Source organism: Cyprinodon tularosa, unplaced genomic scaffold, assembly GCF_016077235.1.
Source record: "Cyprinodon tularosa strain WSP-4 unplaced genomic scaffold, ASM1607723v1 ctg666, whole genome shotgun sequence".
Taxonomy (NCBI): Eukaryota; Metazoa; Chordata; class Actinopteri; order Cyprinodontiformes; family Cyprinodontidae; genus Cyprinodon; species Cyprinodon tularosa.
The window spans coordinates 184,880-199,088 of record NW_024039414.1 but is presented as its reverse complement, the minus strand read 5'-3'; the positions used below and the strand labels follow the sequence as shown (position 1 = coordinate 199,088).

General features: G+C 37.8%; 1 protein-coding gene across 1 annotated transcript; it reads left to right on the top strand.

Annotated features, from left to right (window-relative positions):
• The first annotated feature begins 367 nt into the window (after positions 1–367).
• LOC119771334 (transmembrane protein 184C-like) lies at positions 368–13,332 on the top strand. Its single transcript, XM_038267203.1, is given in 12 exon segments — positions 368–634; positions 2,356–2,518; positions 2,611–2,741; positions 4,933–4,969; positions 5,182–5,387; positions 5,473–5,547; positions 5,786–5,879; positions 7,734–7,864; positions 7,951–8,050; positions 8,334–8,411; positions 8,603–8,696; positions 12,903–13,332. Coding segments are annotated over 11 exon segments (1,338 nt in total). The 5' UTR covers positions 368–634; positions 2,356–2,401; the 3' UTR covers positions 13,178–13,332.
• The last annotated feature ends 877 nt before the right edge of the window (positions 13,333–14,209 follow it).

Genomic DNA, 14,209 nt, shown 5'->3' with positions numbered 1-14,209 from the left:
GTAAAGTTTCTCTTTCTATTTGGCTTCTGCATGACCCTTTTGGTCCCTGAGTAATCAAAAAACTAATCACAGTTGATTTTTGGATGTAATCAGCTCTCTCATAATAATGCCACACTGTGGCATCTGTGTTTGGTTCAACTTGGTTACAGTAGGTCTGACATTCCCAAAATGTTATGCCATTATTGGAGAAAATTTCTCTTTTAGGTTAGGTTATACAATTTTTGTCTTTTTTGAAGAAAAAAATCTAAATAATAAATAATAATTTCTTATAATTTATTCAAATTCAGCTCCATGTTTATTTATATTTTCTCCCTGCTATTATAACCTACTTAGAGAGTAAACATCCCAGCCTATGTCTGGGCCCCGCCCACCATGAGGCTGATGGGAGCTGCCTCCGCTTCCTCCCGGTGACGTCTGGCCGTAAAGGCGGCGGATCAGCTGCTGAGCGGAGCCCTCGGACCTGACGGTCGGTGTGCGGATTTATCGACCGCTGATCAAAGAGGACTTCATTAAAAAGACCCGAACCGGACCGCTGAGCGTCAGTTTGGCCGTTCACGGTGACGGATGGAGGAGGGATGCGTTGCCTAGAAACAGAGAGCGGAGGAGGGCGGAAACAGGCCGAGCATCACTGCAAGTAAACAACCCTCTGACGCAACAGCTTTAACATGTTTACACTACAATCCTGACTGCTTTTATTAAAACAATAAAAAGATAAATGCTTTCATTTTAGCTTGTTTTTAAAGCACGACTTAAACACAGTGTTGGTCCAGAGAGAAATAGCCTACATGGTGCTGTAGTCCTACTGCTCTATTTTCTACGGAAGTGGATTAGGGCCACTGAAAAAACGAAAAAAAGTTAACGGATTTTTTAATTTTATTTCAGTATAATAGAAGAAAAAACTGACTTTTTTGTCTGAATCCTGACTAATCTCAGAATTCTGATTTTTTTCTCAGAATTCTTACTTTAATCTCAGAATTCTGACTTTTTTCCTAAGAATTCTAACTTTAATCTCAGAATTCTGCCTTTTTTTTCTCATAATTCTGACTTTATTCTCAGAATTCTGACTTTTTTCCTAAGAATTCTAACTTTAATCTCAGAATTTTGGATCTAAATGTAGATGGACACCATGAAGGAAGAGATGTGGGAGCACTCAGCTTCACTGACAAAGATGTGAGTTGTTTGGGAGGGCCAGTGACACATTGGTGGAAAATGACGGAATTAGGCAACTTTTTACGTGCCTGAGGGGTCCCTGTGATGCTACTTCATTGAGGGGCAGAAGATCATTAAATCAAGGGAGCTAGCCTCTAAAACAGACATGGCTACAGCTTGATGCTAACATGTTTGTTAGCTGTCAGTATTCAGTCAGAATTCTGAGATGAAAGTCAGAATTCTGAGAAAAAAAGACATAATTCTTACAAAAAGTCAGAATTCTGACTTTTTCCCTTATTAAACTGAAATAATATTTAAAAATCGGGTAACGTTTTTTATTGTTTCAGTGGCCCTAATCCTCTTCCATAATTGTCTAATATTTTCAAGCTTCCATTTTTCCATTTGCAATGGACTTAAATTGTTAGATTTAAAAAGCGGCAAAACTCACCAACCGTTCTGTAAGGACTGTAGACATAATATATGCTAAATAAAATACATTTTTTGGTTAAATAATCAGAAGAAAAAATACACTTTTGCCAATTTATTAAATCCTGAAGTTCACAAACTTACTTCTTACTCATTCACGCTGTAAATGTTGCAGTGTTAAAGTGACACTTTAAGAGGTAGATTTAACACCAAGCTGAGTGCATTTGGTCCCACTTTCTACGTAGTGTATATTAATGCCAGATGTTTTTGTCGTTATAACTGTAAAAGAGTCAATGTACTTTGACACTACAGATTTAACACTGTGCGTCAGTTCTGTGGTGGTTTAATCTAAAGCAAAAAAGTTGACCTGAACAGCTTTACAACTCATTTTCATTTCACAGTAATGTTGATCTTTCTTCTATTTTTCTGTTATTGCCTTTCCAATTAGATAGACTTACAGGCTTTATAAAGATATGCCATATAGATATCAACTCCTTGTTTACCATATTGAAGTTACAGTTTTTTTTATTGTAAACAGGTGCAAGTGAGTAAAGGTGAAGGAATATAATATATATATAACTATGTTTTGTAGTTGTTTGGACATTTAAGCTTTTGATTTTTTCAAATGATTTTGTTCAGTAATATTCATGTCAATTATTACCACAAAAAATTGAATTAATGATAGTATTAATGACTGAAAACAATAATAATCATATCTTAGGGAACTGAATTGCACAGTCAAAGCAGTGTTATATGCTTGTTGTCCCGTCTGTCTCTAAGATGTTGGATGAGCCTGTAAGTCTGCACTCAGGGTGAAGCAGCCACCATGCCATGTACCTGTGCAGAGTGGAGGAGATGGATCCGTCCCCTGGTTCTGGTTCTGTATGCCCTTCTGCTGGTGGCTGTAGTGCCGCTGTGCATCTGGGAGCTCCAGAAGGACAAGGTACTCATATCCCCCCCCCATTACCTCCTGATCTGCTTGTATCTGATCTATACTGAATGATTCATAGAGGTTCTGCTTTTCTGTCTGTGCAGGTCGGGACTCACAGTAAAGCCTGGTTCATTGCCGGTGTGTTTGTGTTCCTCACAATCCCCATTTCACTGTGGGGGATCCTGCAGCATATGGTGCACTACACCCAGCCTGAGCTGCAGAAACCCATCATCAGGTAAACAAATATTTCCCTGAATGAATCATAAGAATAGATCCAGCTCATTTAAGCCCTCAAGCCTGTCTCTGGGCCGAATATTACTTTTAGGGTAAATCGTTAATAGCATCATGGGTTGAATAACTGCACTGAATTAGAAAGGCTTCAGAAACTTTCAACGTTTCACCATTTTCGTTTCCTTAAGGCAAGGCAAGGAAAGTTTATCTGTGTAGCACAATTCAGTACAAAGACAATTCTAAACGGTAAAATAGAAGAATAAAAACAGAATAAATGCAAGTAACAATAAAAACATGATACAAGCAAGTATTAAAGCAAATAAAACAGTTTCACCATAAACTTAAACTTAGAAATCAGCTTGTAGATCTGATAAACATTCCTGGCTCCAGATGGTGATCTGGATCATCACTAAAATTAAATCATTCGCTGCCAGTCACAATAGGCACCTTCTCTGAAAATTTCAGCAAAATCTGTCAATAAGTTTTTTAGTTATTTTGAAAACAGAAAAGCCAACACTGATGAATATATAACCACCTCGGCGGACGTAACTAATGATACCTTAGTTAACAGTTTAACTTTAACAGTCAAAGGCAGCTCTGCAGTGGGGGGATAATAACTCAATCTTCTAGAATAGGGGTGTCAAACTGGTTCCAGAAAGGTTCCAGGTTTTCTTTCCAACCAAACAATAGCACACCTGACTCCATTCATATCATCAAGTCATCATGTCAAGATTGGACTCAGTTGATTAGATGCAGGAAGAGACAGCAGGTTAGTGACCACGTCTATGTGGAGATGGATGATATATATATTTTTTATTTATTCCTTTATTTAACCAGGAAAAGTCCCATTGAGATTAACAATCTCTTTTTCAAGGAAGTCCTGGCCAAGACAGCGGCAAAAGATTACATTACAAATTACATTACAGTTTACAATTACATCTATCTATAATTAGAAATTCATAAAACAGTTACAAACCATAGATCTCATTTCCAAACCTTTGAGCAAATATCTGAAAATATCCCAGTCGAATTTAAGATGGGTTTTCCTTGCCTTTGTCCATGCTAAGTTTCTCTCATGTAAAGCATTAGCCAGTTCTGGTGTGAACCATGCATTATCTCTTCCTTTAATTCTGATTTTTTTAAAGGGGGCATGCTTATTAACAACAGCCATAAAACACTCATAGAAAAATGACCAAGCTGTTTCAACATCAGGAATTAGGTCAATTCTCTCCCATTGGCACTTACAAAGGTCATGGTAGAAGGCTTGTTCATTCAGATGTTTTAAATCTCTTTTTATCATAATACGTGGTTTCTTCTTGTCCATTTTGGTGTTTCTAACAGTGGCTACAAGACAGTGGTCACTGAGATCATTGCAAAAAACCCCAGTGGATAAGCATGTGAGTCACTAACCTGGTCTTATAGAGGAGTCCGAGGTTGCTTCCAACTGATCAACTGCCAATGTGACACAGCTGGCGGCGCCCACAGTCCCAGACGCTGATGTATTAGTATTCGGAGAACAGGCAGGAGATCAGAACTGAGCAGACGATGGTAGGCAGGATAATCCAGAGGGCCAAGCCAAAGCCAGTAAGGTGCTCGGTAGTTAGAAAAAGGAGATCAGAGGGTCAAAGAGGTGCCGAGGGCAAATCCAATACAGAGTCGTGAAGCAGTCCCAATTTCGGTTGACAGACAGGCAGAGATCTGGCAGGAGTCCAAAGACAGATCAGGCAAACAGATCAGAAAGGGGACAGGCAGGCTCAGGGGTCCAGAGGCAGAATGGGTTTGGATCAGGCAATCAGAAATACAGAAATGCAAGAGAACTCTCACCAAAGGCTTGAATAATCTGGCACTGATGACTGATCTGAAGGCTGGTTAAATAGAGGCTGAAGCAGGTGGATCAGATGAACGGTAATGAGAACTTGGCAGAGATAAGCAGGTGAGTAAAATGAGTAATCAGACCAGACCTCAGCACCAAGATCATGACATTCAGTTTAACTGTGAAGTGTAGAAGTAGTAGCAGAGGTAAGAATAAAAGTGAAATAAAACCTGAAAACTGCTTTACATTCCTGATATATGATAAAAAATAATGATAAACATGCAGTATGAGATCAAAATTCTGAAGGCATCTAAAGTTTTTGCAGATGGTTGAATAAAGTGCATGAAACTTAAAACCCTGATGGTTTGTTTTTATCTTCCAGGATTCTGTGGATGGTTCCAATCTACAGTCTGGACAGTGTGAGTCATTAATGGGACACAAACACACAGATCAATGCTCAGCAGTCTGTCTTATCCTTTGTTGCATCCATTGCAAAACATTGCAGGGTCACCAGCCGTGATATGAAATTGGCTGAGACACTTTTTTTGTAACCACAGCTATTAAATCTTCTCCCATGTGAATCTGTTCACATGTGATTTTGAGCTTCAGTTTTCCTCCTCCCTTCATTCAGTGGCTGGCCCTGCGGTACCCCAGCCTCGCCATCTACGTGGACACGTGCAGGGAGTGCTATGAGGCCTACGTTATCTACAACTTCCTGGTTTTCCTGCTCAACTTCCTGAGCAACCAGTACCCGAGCCTGGTGCTCATGCTAGAGGTGCAGCAGCAGCAGCCACACCTGCCGCCGCTCTGCTGCTGCCCGCCATGGCCGATGGGAGAGTATGAGGAGGGAAGGAGCGGGCAAAAGTGTCTGATGAGATGATGGTGCCTGAAGTGTTCATGCTTTTCATTATTCCTCCGGCAGGGTGCTGCTGTTCAGATGCAAGCTGGGCGTCCTTCAGTACACGGTGGTCCGACCCGTCACCACGGTGATAGCACTGTAAGTTTAAGACATAAAGGCTCATCATTTCTAAGTGTTGTCCTTCTGGTCATTGTTAAACATATAAAATGTCATCTGTTAGTTATTCTCTGTCCTCTCTAAAGGTTCTCTAAAGCTATTTTTAGCTTTATTTGCATTATTTATTTATTATTTCTCAGCCTGTCAGAGTATTTTTAAAACTGGTTCCTCATGGCGATGACTGGAATATGCATCGTTGTTGTTTTGTCTATTTCTGCAGCATCTGTCAGCTCTTTGGAGTTTATGATGAGGCCAATTTCAGCTTCAGAAACGCTTGGTCCTACCTGGTTATTGTTAACAACATATCCCAGCTGGTAATCAACACCTCAGCGACCGGACATTACCGTAGGAACGACACATGAAAGAACTTTATAATCCAATCCAATCTTTATTTATGTAGAACTTTAAAAACCAACAGGACCAAAGTGCTGCACAAAAGCAGAAATACAAACACAATTTAATGCACTCAGATTCATGAAAAAAGAAGGAAAGTTACAAATGAAATAAACAAAAAAATAAATAGAAATAAGGCCACTGGTTGCTCAGGAACTTTGAAATATAGACTTAACTCTATTTATAAAAAAAAGAAAAAAGGTATTTTAAGTTGTAATAATCTGCACATATATTTATTAATTCAAAAGAGTGAAAACTGTTTAAAAAATAGTTGCTACCTATGGGTGTTTCTGCTTTTATAAGGTGTCTTGGTTCCACCATAAGGTGCCAAGCATCTCGAATAATAAAATGTAAACAAACCATGAAGCCTTTCAGGTTTTTTAGAGGGAGATACACTATATTACTAAAGTCGTAACACTTTAAAATTAAAAGGTAAATATTTAAAGCTAAATATATCTACTATAATTTGGTGGATTTCTATGAAACAGCAACAGAAAGTAGTAGGAGCATATGAGGAGGGAGGGAATATACAGACACCAATCCGTTTTTTTAAATTCAGTTTTTTTTATAGAGAATAACAACAAAAAAACTACATTAAGAACAACAAATAAACAGAAGCTAGATGGGCGATAAAGATGAGCAACTGAGAGGCTGTCATTATCACTGGATTAGCTGCAAAGATCCACAGCTAAGCTGGAAGCTTCTGTTCAGAGAAAAATTCTGATTCAAATATTCTACAATTATCCCATTTGCAGAACATTTGCAAAAAGAAAGTAGTTAAAAAAGAAAGAAACAAAAAACTGTAATTTTAGCCTTTAATTTGCAACAAACCATGCAGAAAGTTCTCTGGTCAGACTGAATAAAATGCCACTTTCTTTTACACAAAAATCACAGTTTTGTGAAATTTCTCTACACATGGACATGGATCATACTGTCCAAACAAATAAACATGGTAGTGGCAGTATTATGTTTGGAGACATTTCTCTTTAGAAGCAACAGACAGCTGGTCAGTGTTTGTGGGAGGAGAGGTGGAGCTAAATACCTGACAGTTCTACTTTCCAGCAGGACAATTCACCAAAATCATACTATCAGAATTATACAGGATATCAAAACATAATAATCTGTTAGAAAGACCTAATCAAAGTTCAGAAATACGTTTAATTAGAAATCTATAGTAATGCTTTAAATATACTGTTCACAGCTTTAGTTATTTTGCAGTCTCAGTCTTTAGAGGTGAATTGTTTGCTGGGACATAACCTTTAAGACCTGCAGCCAAAAATGGTTAACTGGGTGATTGTAAAAAATGGTTAACCAGAGGAAGGTTAAAAAAAAACAAAAACAAAAAAAAAACGCTCTTAAGTCCCACCTTTTAGATTAGGTCAGGAAAACTTTGGAAAAGTAGGTATCAGTTTGATTAAATGTTGCCGGGGAGTGGTGGCCTAGGGGTTTAGAACATTGATTGGAATCCAGAGGTTCTGAGTTCAAGCCCCACTCCCACGGACTGCCACTTTGGCCCCCTGAGCAAGACCCTTAACCCCACACTGCTCCCTGGGCGCTGCACAATGGCAGCCCCCTGCGCCCCAAGGGGACGGGTAAAATGAAGAGTTCATTGCGTTGCTCTGTATTTGTAACAGTGTAATTACAATAAAAAAACAAAAAATTAACAAATCTGCACTACTATGTATATCACACTTTAACACTTTTTTACAAAATACTCATATCAGTAAATCAGGTTTTTAATGCATTTTTTGTTTTTTTTCCCTACAGACATAGAGGTGACAGTTGTTCTTCTGATCTTTCTGATTAGAGTATGATTATAGACTGATGCCCTGAGAGATGAGCTGACTCCAATCAGGCCCGTTGGAAAGTTCCTCTGCGTAAAATTGGTGGTGTTTGTCTCCTTCTGGTAAGCAGGACCGTACTTGTATGGTACCTTATTCTTATTAAGGAAACGTTATAAGGTTTAATAAATGCTGGTGGTTTTTTCTGCAGGCAGGCCGTTTTCATAGCCTTCCTGGTGAAAGTAGGTGTGATCTCTGACAAACACACCTGGGACTGGGACAGCGTGGAGGCTGTAGCTACTGGACTGCAGGTCAAAAATCATTATTATAAAGAAATACACCTCTGGCATAATCAGTTACTTATTCATACCTACAGTATTTTTGTAAATATTTAATTCCCATGCTTATCAGGTTACATAAAATCTAAGCCAGCATTTTGCTTTTCCTTTCTTTCTATACCCCAGTACTGGTTCTTTAATTAAACAAGTAAAATTGGAGGTTATATTTCACTCATGTTTTAATTTTTGAAGATTTGTAACTGATTCTTCACTTTGTAAACTGCTTGACTGACCAAATGTATGATTGAATTTATAGGACTTCATCATCTGCATAGAGATGTTCCTGGCTGCTATCGCTCACCATTACACCTTTACCTACAAACCCTATGTCCAGGTAATCCATCCATCCATCCATCCATCCATCCATCCATCCATCCATTCATCCATCCATCCATCCATCCATCCATCCATCCATCCATCCATCCATCCATCCATCCATCCATCCATCCATCCATCCATCCATCCATCCATCCATCCATCCATCCATGTAACTTCCAACTTCCACTCTTTGCCTACTTTTCCCAGGAAGCAGAGGAGGGCTCCTGTTTTGACAGTTTTTTGGCCATGTGGGATTTCTCTGACATCCGAGCTGACGTCACTGAGCAAGTCCGCCATGTTGGTAAGTGTCATGGGCAGAGTTTGTTAGTCTTTAAGGTTTATTTAAATACATAATGTTTCAGGACTACATACTTGATAATTTCCCCACAATTTAAAATTATTTGATTAAAATGCCTGTTAACTTTTATAAAACTGCATTCAAGCTTCCTGCTGTTAACCTTCTTTCAATGTATAGTCTAGTCAGTGTACCAGTACTTAGTGTCTTTTACCTTCAATGGACATATTTTGGTTATTTCCTTAGTTGGTATTTGCAGAAAGCTACGGAGCCCCTGAAGGGACACTGAAGAGAAATAAAAAAATAATTATTGCGGCATGTTGATTGCCAAAAGGCCGCGGTCTACTGCTTCCAGCAGGTCTCTGTTCGGTCAGTTTTTGACGTACTCGCTGCATGATAGCAGACTTCACTCCTGGAGTTTGGAAAGTCTCAATTCTTTGCTGACAAGATGCTTTTACTGCAAGTCGGTCTCCATATTTCACAATATATTGTCCCAGCTCCTCGTCGGTCATCACATTTATGTGTCATCACATTTAGATCACACAGACAAACTATTCTTTTTTTTTTAAAGCTCTAAAATAGTATTTAAATAGTGTCTGATTGAAGAGGAAGGTTGTAATGGCACGTGCTGTGCTATTGCTAATCTGCATATTAAAAGGATATTACAACACTGTAATTAAATATTATGCTAATGTCTTACAAACCTAGTATATTGATTAAGAAACCTTATCTTTCCTCAGCTTTTTGACGACATTGTCGGGAATATTTGGGGTTTTCAAAAGTTTATTAAATCTTTGCCAGCCATCTCTTTAACATCAGCAAAAAATAGAGGCAATATCAGGTGCGCACGAGAAGCTAAAACTGGTGCGCATGAAAAACTAAGTGGAGCGCACGAGAAAGTATCTGGTGCGCACAAGAAAATAAGTGGTGCGCACGAGAAAGTATCTGGTGCGCACGAGAAAGTATCTGGTGCGCACGAAAAACTAAGTGCTGCGCACGAGAAAGTATCTGGTGCGCACGAAAAACTAAGTGAAGCGCACGAGGAAGTATCTGGTGCGCACGAGAAAGTATCTGGTGCGCACGAGAAACTAAGTGAAGCGCACGAGAAAGTATCTGGTGCGCACAAGAAAATAAGTGGTGCGCACGAGAAATAATTTTTTTTTATTTCTCTTCATTGTCCCTTTAGGGGCTCCGTAGAAAGCTGGACTCATAATGAAATAATCTCCAGAAGCATACTTACTGAATTTATCAAGCACCTTTATGACGAATGAGAAGTTTCTATCTTCCACTTATCTATCAGGGTGATGGTGGGTCTGATGCCTATCTCCAGTAGTCTATAGATGAAAGGCTGGTACACCCTAGACAGTTCACCAGTCAGTCACAGGCAAAAGGGTGAATTATTAGCATGGGCGTAGGTTTGCATAGGGACCATAGGGACATGTCCCTACCAACATTTTGAACCGACCTAATTGTCCCTACCAATAATTGGATGTGAGCAACATGTTTATAATTTACAGCAGTAGTTGTTGCAGCAGTGGCTTCTTTTCCTCTCGCAGCTCCTCTGCCTGGTCTCTCCTGTCCCTTTCATGTATCAGCGCATGGAACTTTGCTGCGCTATTTAACTAAACTCTCATTGGTTGTTTTGCCTTAAGTTCCGCCTTCTCTCTCTCTGATTGGCTGTTTTCTAGTCCGCGTGTGCTTGGAGCACAACATTGAAAATTTATTCACACTAGAATGCAGCGGTTACTACAATTAATAGTAGGCTACAAAACTAGTCCCAATAAAAAAAATGAATATCATGTACACTAGAAAACAAAAACCTTTTTTTTTCTTTTATAAAACAAAATATTCTGAGTCAGCCAGGAGTTCTGAAGACTGTTGGAAAAATGGGCAAATAAAGGCTGTAAGCCATCAACATTTCTGATTCTTAGCCACAGCCAGCTAAAAAAGAAAATGTGAGGGTTTCCTTTTTATCGATATTTAGTTGATATTACTGTTTTCATTTTTTTTGTTTTAATTTTTTCCAATTTTGATATAATAACTGATCTAAGTGGGTTGCTCTGTGGGGAAAGGCACATTTTACATTTATATTAATGTATGTTTTAAAGTCTCTATACTCCAGTTAATGATGAATCACTCACTAAATTAGTTGACAATTATTGAAATAATCAATTAATATGATTCATTTTTTCAGCCCCAGATGAAATACATGAAATTGGCTTCACAGAGTAACTACAGCCCAGATGTTCAACTTTTATAGTGAAGTTAATATTTTAATGAATGTATTATTTTGCTTGATACAGAGAGAGTATAGCAGGTAAAAAGAGTGGGGTTTAACTCTGCACAATTCTATATCTTCAAAAGAAAATACTGTATTCACCTTCTCTCTTAGTCGTTCAAATGAAACCGTTTTCAAAGTGGAAAACAGTCCTAATTCCACATTCATCAGAGCCGGTGATGCTTCAAACATTGATAAACAGCATCTAATGAGTGTAGTGCTTATACAATTTTTATTAATGTAGCAAAATGATGCTTTTCTCTTTTAACAATGAATTCCTCTTATCAGTACGGATGCTCACATCGAGCATAAAAAAGGGCATGCATATTGCATAGCACCAATGACACCCGACCAATAGTGTCCCCACCAAAGTTCAAATCAAACCTACGCCCTTGATTATTAGTAATAAATCACATAATTCACCATATTTTCCCAAAACTAAAATAAACTCAGAGTTTACTTTCTCAAAACACTTAATACATGTGGTACTCTCCCTGACCTTACTTTCCAGACATTAGCTAGTTCTTTGAGCCCAGCAGGTGTTTTTTTTATTTTTTATTCCTGCCATAACCCTTGAAGTTTCCTAGAGAAGGAGATCCTCAATAATAAAACATAAACATTAAATGTTGGATAACATTTGTTGTGCAATTTTATCAGCAGATTATGAATATATTATTAATTAGAACTTGAAGGTATAATGAATAAATATGTCATTGAAATCAATGATCTTTAGTTAAATGATTATAACTGACAATGTGCACAATTACCAGGTGTTATTAATTGCTTACATTAATGGCTGAGCGTTTTCGACCAGCTGTTAAAAATCTAAAATGTCATTAAAATCAGTAAATGTCAATGACTTGGTTTATAATTCAAGCAGATTTATAAATCATTAACCATATGGAAAATATTTCTCAGAAAATGTTTATGGTAAATCAAACACTGGCAAACCAGGTGTTCTGGGGTTTTAGGGTATTTTCACACATCTAGTGGAGTAGTGTGACAACTCTTCTGGCTATACAGGGCTCGATGTTAACCATCGCCCCATCTCCCGGGGCAGGTAGTTTTTATTGTTGGGATAGTACAAATTATGCAAAAAAAATTTATTCATCACTCAAAATTACTTTAAAATCACAGACATTCGATGAAAACAACCCAGAAGCGTTGCCGGTGCCATTTTTGTTGTTTTGAACACATTCTCGCGTGATTTGAAAAAGGCGCGTGTTTTGAAAAAGCCGGGTGAGTTTCCACCAGATGACGGAATTTTGTCCACCTAGCTGTAATTGTGATATAGTTACCAAAACGACAAACGGCTGCATTTATTTTGTCAGGGCAAACTAATCCTGAGTCAGTTAAAAGTCAGGGAATTCTGAAATTATGTAAGACTGTGGAAACCCTGTATAAAATAACTATGTATAATGATTCTCTAGAAAAGTCAAATTATATTAATAGTATTATCTTCTATAAACATAGAAGATGTTAATAAATAAAAGTTATTCATTTGTGACATTGACTTCTGTCTTGTGATTTATCTTAAGTTTTTAACCTGTCAAGTTATTTTTTAGATTTTTAACATTACAATTTTTATTTTTCCAAGCACACAACAGTTTAAAGCAAAGTTCAGTTTGAAAAGAATGTGCAGGAAGGTTTGAAAAGCATGTTAACACGGTAATGTAGGCTTGAGTTCATTATCTGACGCATGCATATACACACCTGGAACCTGAAAACTTAAAAAATACTGAATTACAAAAAACATTTAAAAAACAAACATGTTTCAGTGATATATATACAAAAATGAATGTTAGGAACTATATTTATCAAATATTATACTGGGCAAGTAAAAATTGTTTCTGGGCAAATGAAATGTGAGAGTCACTTGCCCAAAGGGCAAGTGGTAAAAATCCTTAATGTCAACCCCTGCTATATCTCTTCAGGTCGTACTTTCCTGGGACGCCCCAACAAGATGTACTTTGGAGCAGCTGCACGACCTGAGCATACTGAGCACACTGGGTTGCTGAACTCCACCTCCCAAGATCCCATCGTCACAGCAGCAACATCTATGCCCGCCTCACCGTCTTCTATCGGCCGGTACCAAGGCCTCGGCCACACGCCTGCCACTCACTCTATATCTGCACCTGCAGGTTTCAGGTCTTCATCCTGGGAGGACGACAGCGACTGTACTCCCCCTCAGCGGGGAAGCGAACAATAACAAGACAAAAACACTGTCAAATATATAAAGCAAAAATGTATGATAAAAACAAAATCAAAGTGAATGGCTGAAGAAAAAAGGAGGATTTCTGATGTAAAAACCATAGTTGCTCAGAAAACTGGCATAATAAAAAACATTCTCTGATGTAAATTCCTATTTTTCTCTGAGACGGTGTAGTTTTGATCGATGTGTCAGATGGTGTGAAGAAAGGAAGCAGCTTGTTGTCTTGGTATTGTGCTCCCAGTGTATTTCAGAAAGCTTTAACGTCTGTTCTGATCACAATAAAAAGAAAATTAAAAAAACAGAAACTGGAGCTGTGCTCATGTTCTTAAAAACTGTGTGTCTGTCTGTCTGTCTGTCTGTCTGTAATGCACTGGCTCCTGCTTTGCTCCTGTTCAGCCCTCTTTTACTTTCTTTTTTCTTCCCAGCCGGTTCATCACTATTGCAAAGACAGAGCGGCTACTAGCTGATGAGATAAGATATTTAATTGTCCAGTTAATCTATATACATCTATATATAATAAAACACCATGCTTTCATGTATTATATTGTAAAAAAAGGAATACACACATATTTAAAATAAACACCTTTATGCACCAGCAATAAAACACCAATATACACATTGATTCTATATGCAGTCATAATTCATATATAGAACATTTTAAAATCTACTTTACTCCCTTAACCTTGGAGAAAACCATTTCAGTATTTCTTCATACAAAAAGGGTGACAGGTAAAGAACCACAGATTTGTTTTATTTTGTTTTTTGTAATTAGGTTGACTAACACTAAATGTTTACAGTATATAATAAATGTTTCTACTTTTTTTCTTACCATCATATTACTCCTGTATTTTTGCTTCTATAAAAACATGCACACATTAATCTATGAATGTCTCAAAATTAGAAATAAATCTTGAACACTTTAATTTAATGAAGGTAAAAAGACCAAATATATTTTTCTAGCACTGGGCCACTTCTACAGGATTTGCAAGCAGGAGAAAGAGAGGGATTTTTCTTTTTTTTTTTTACATT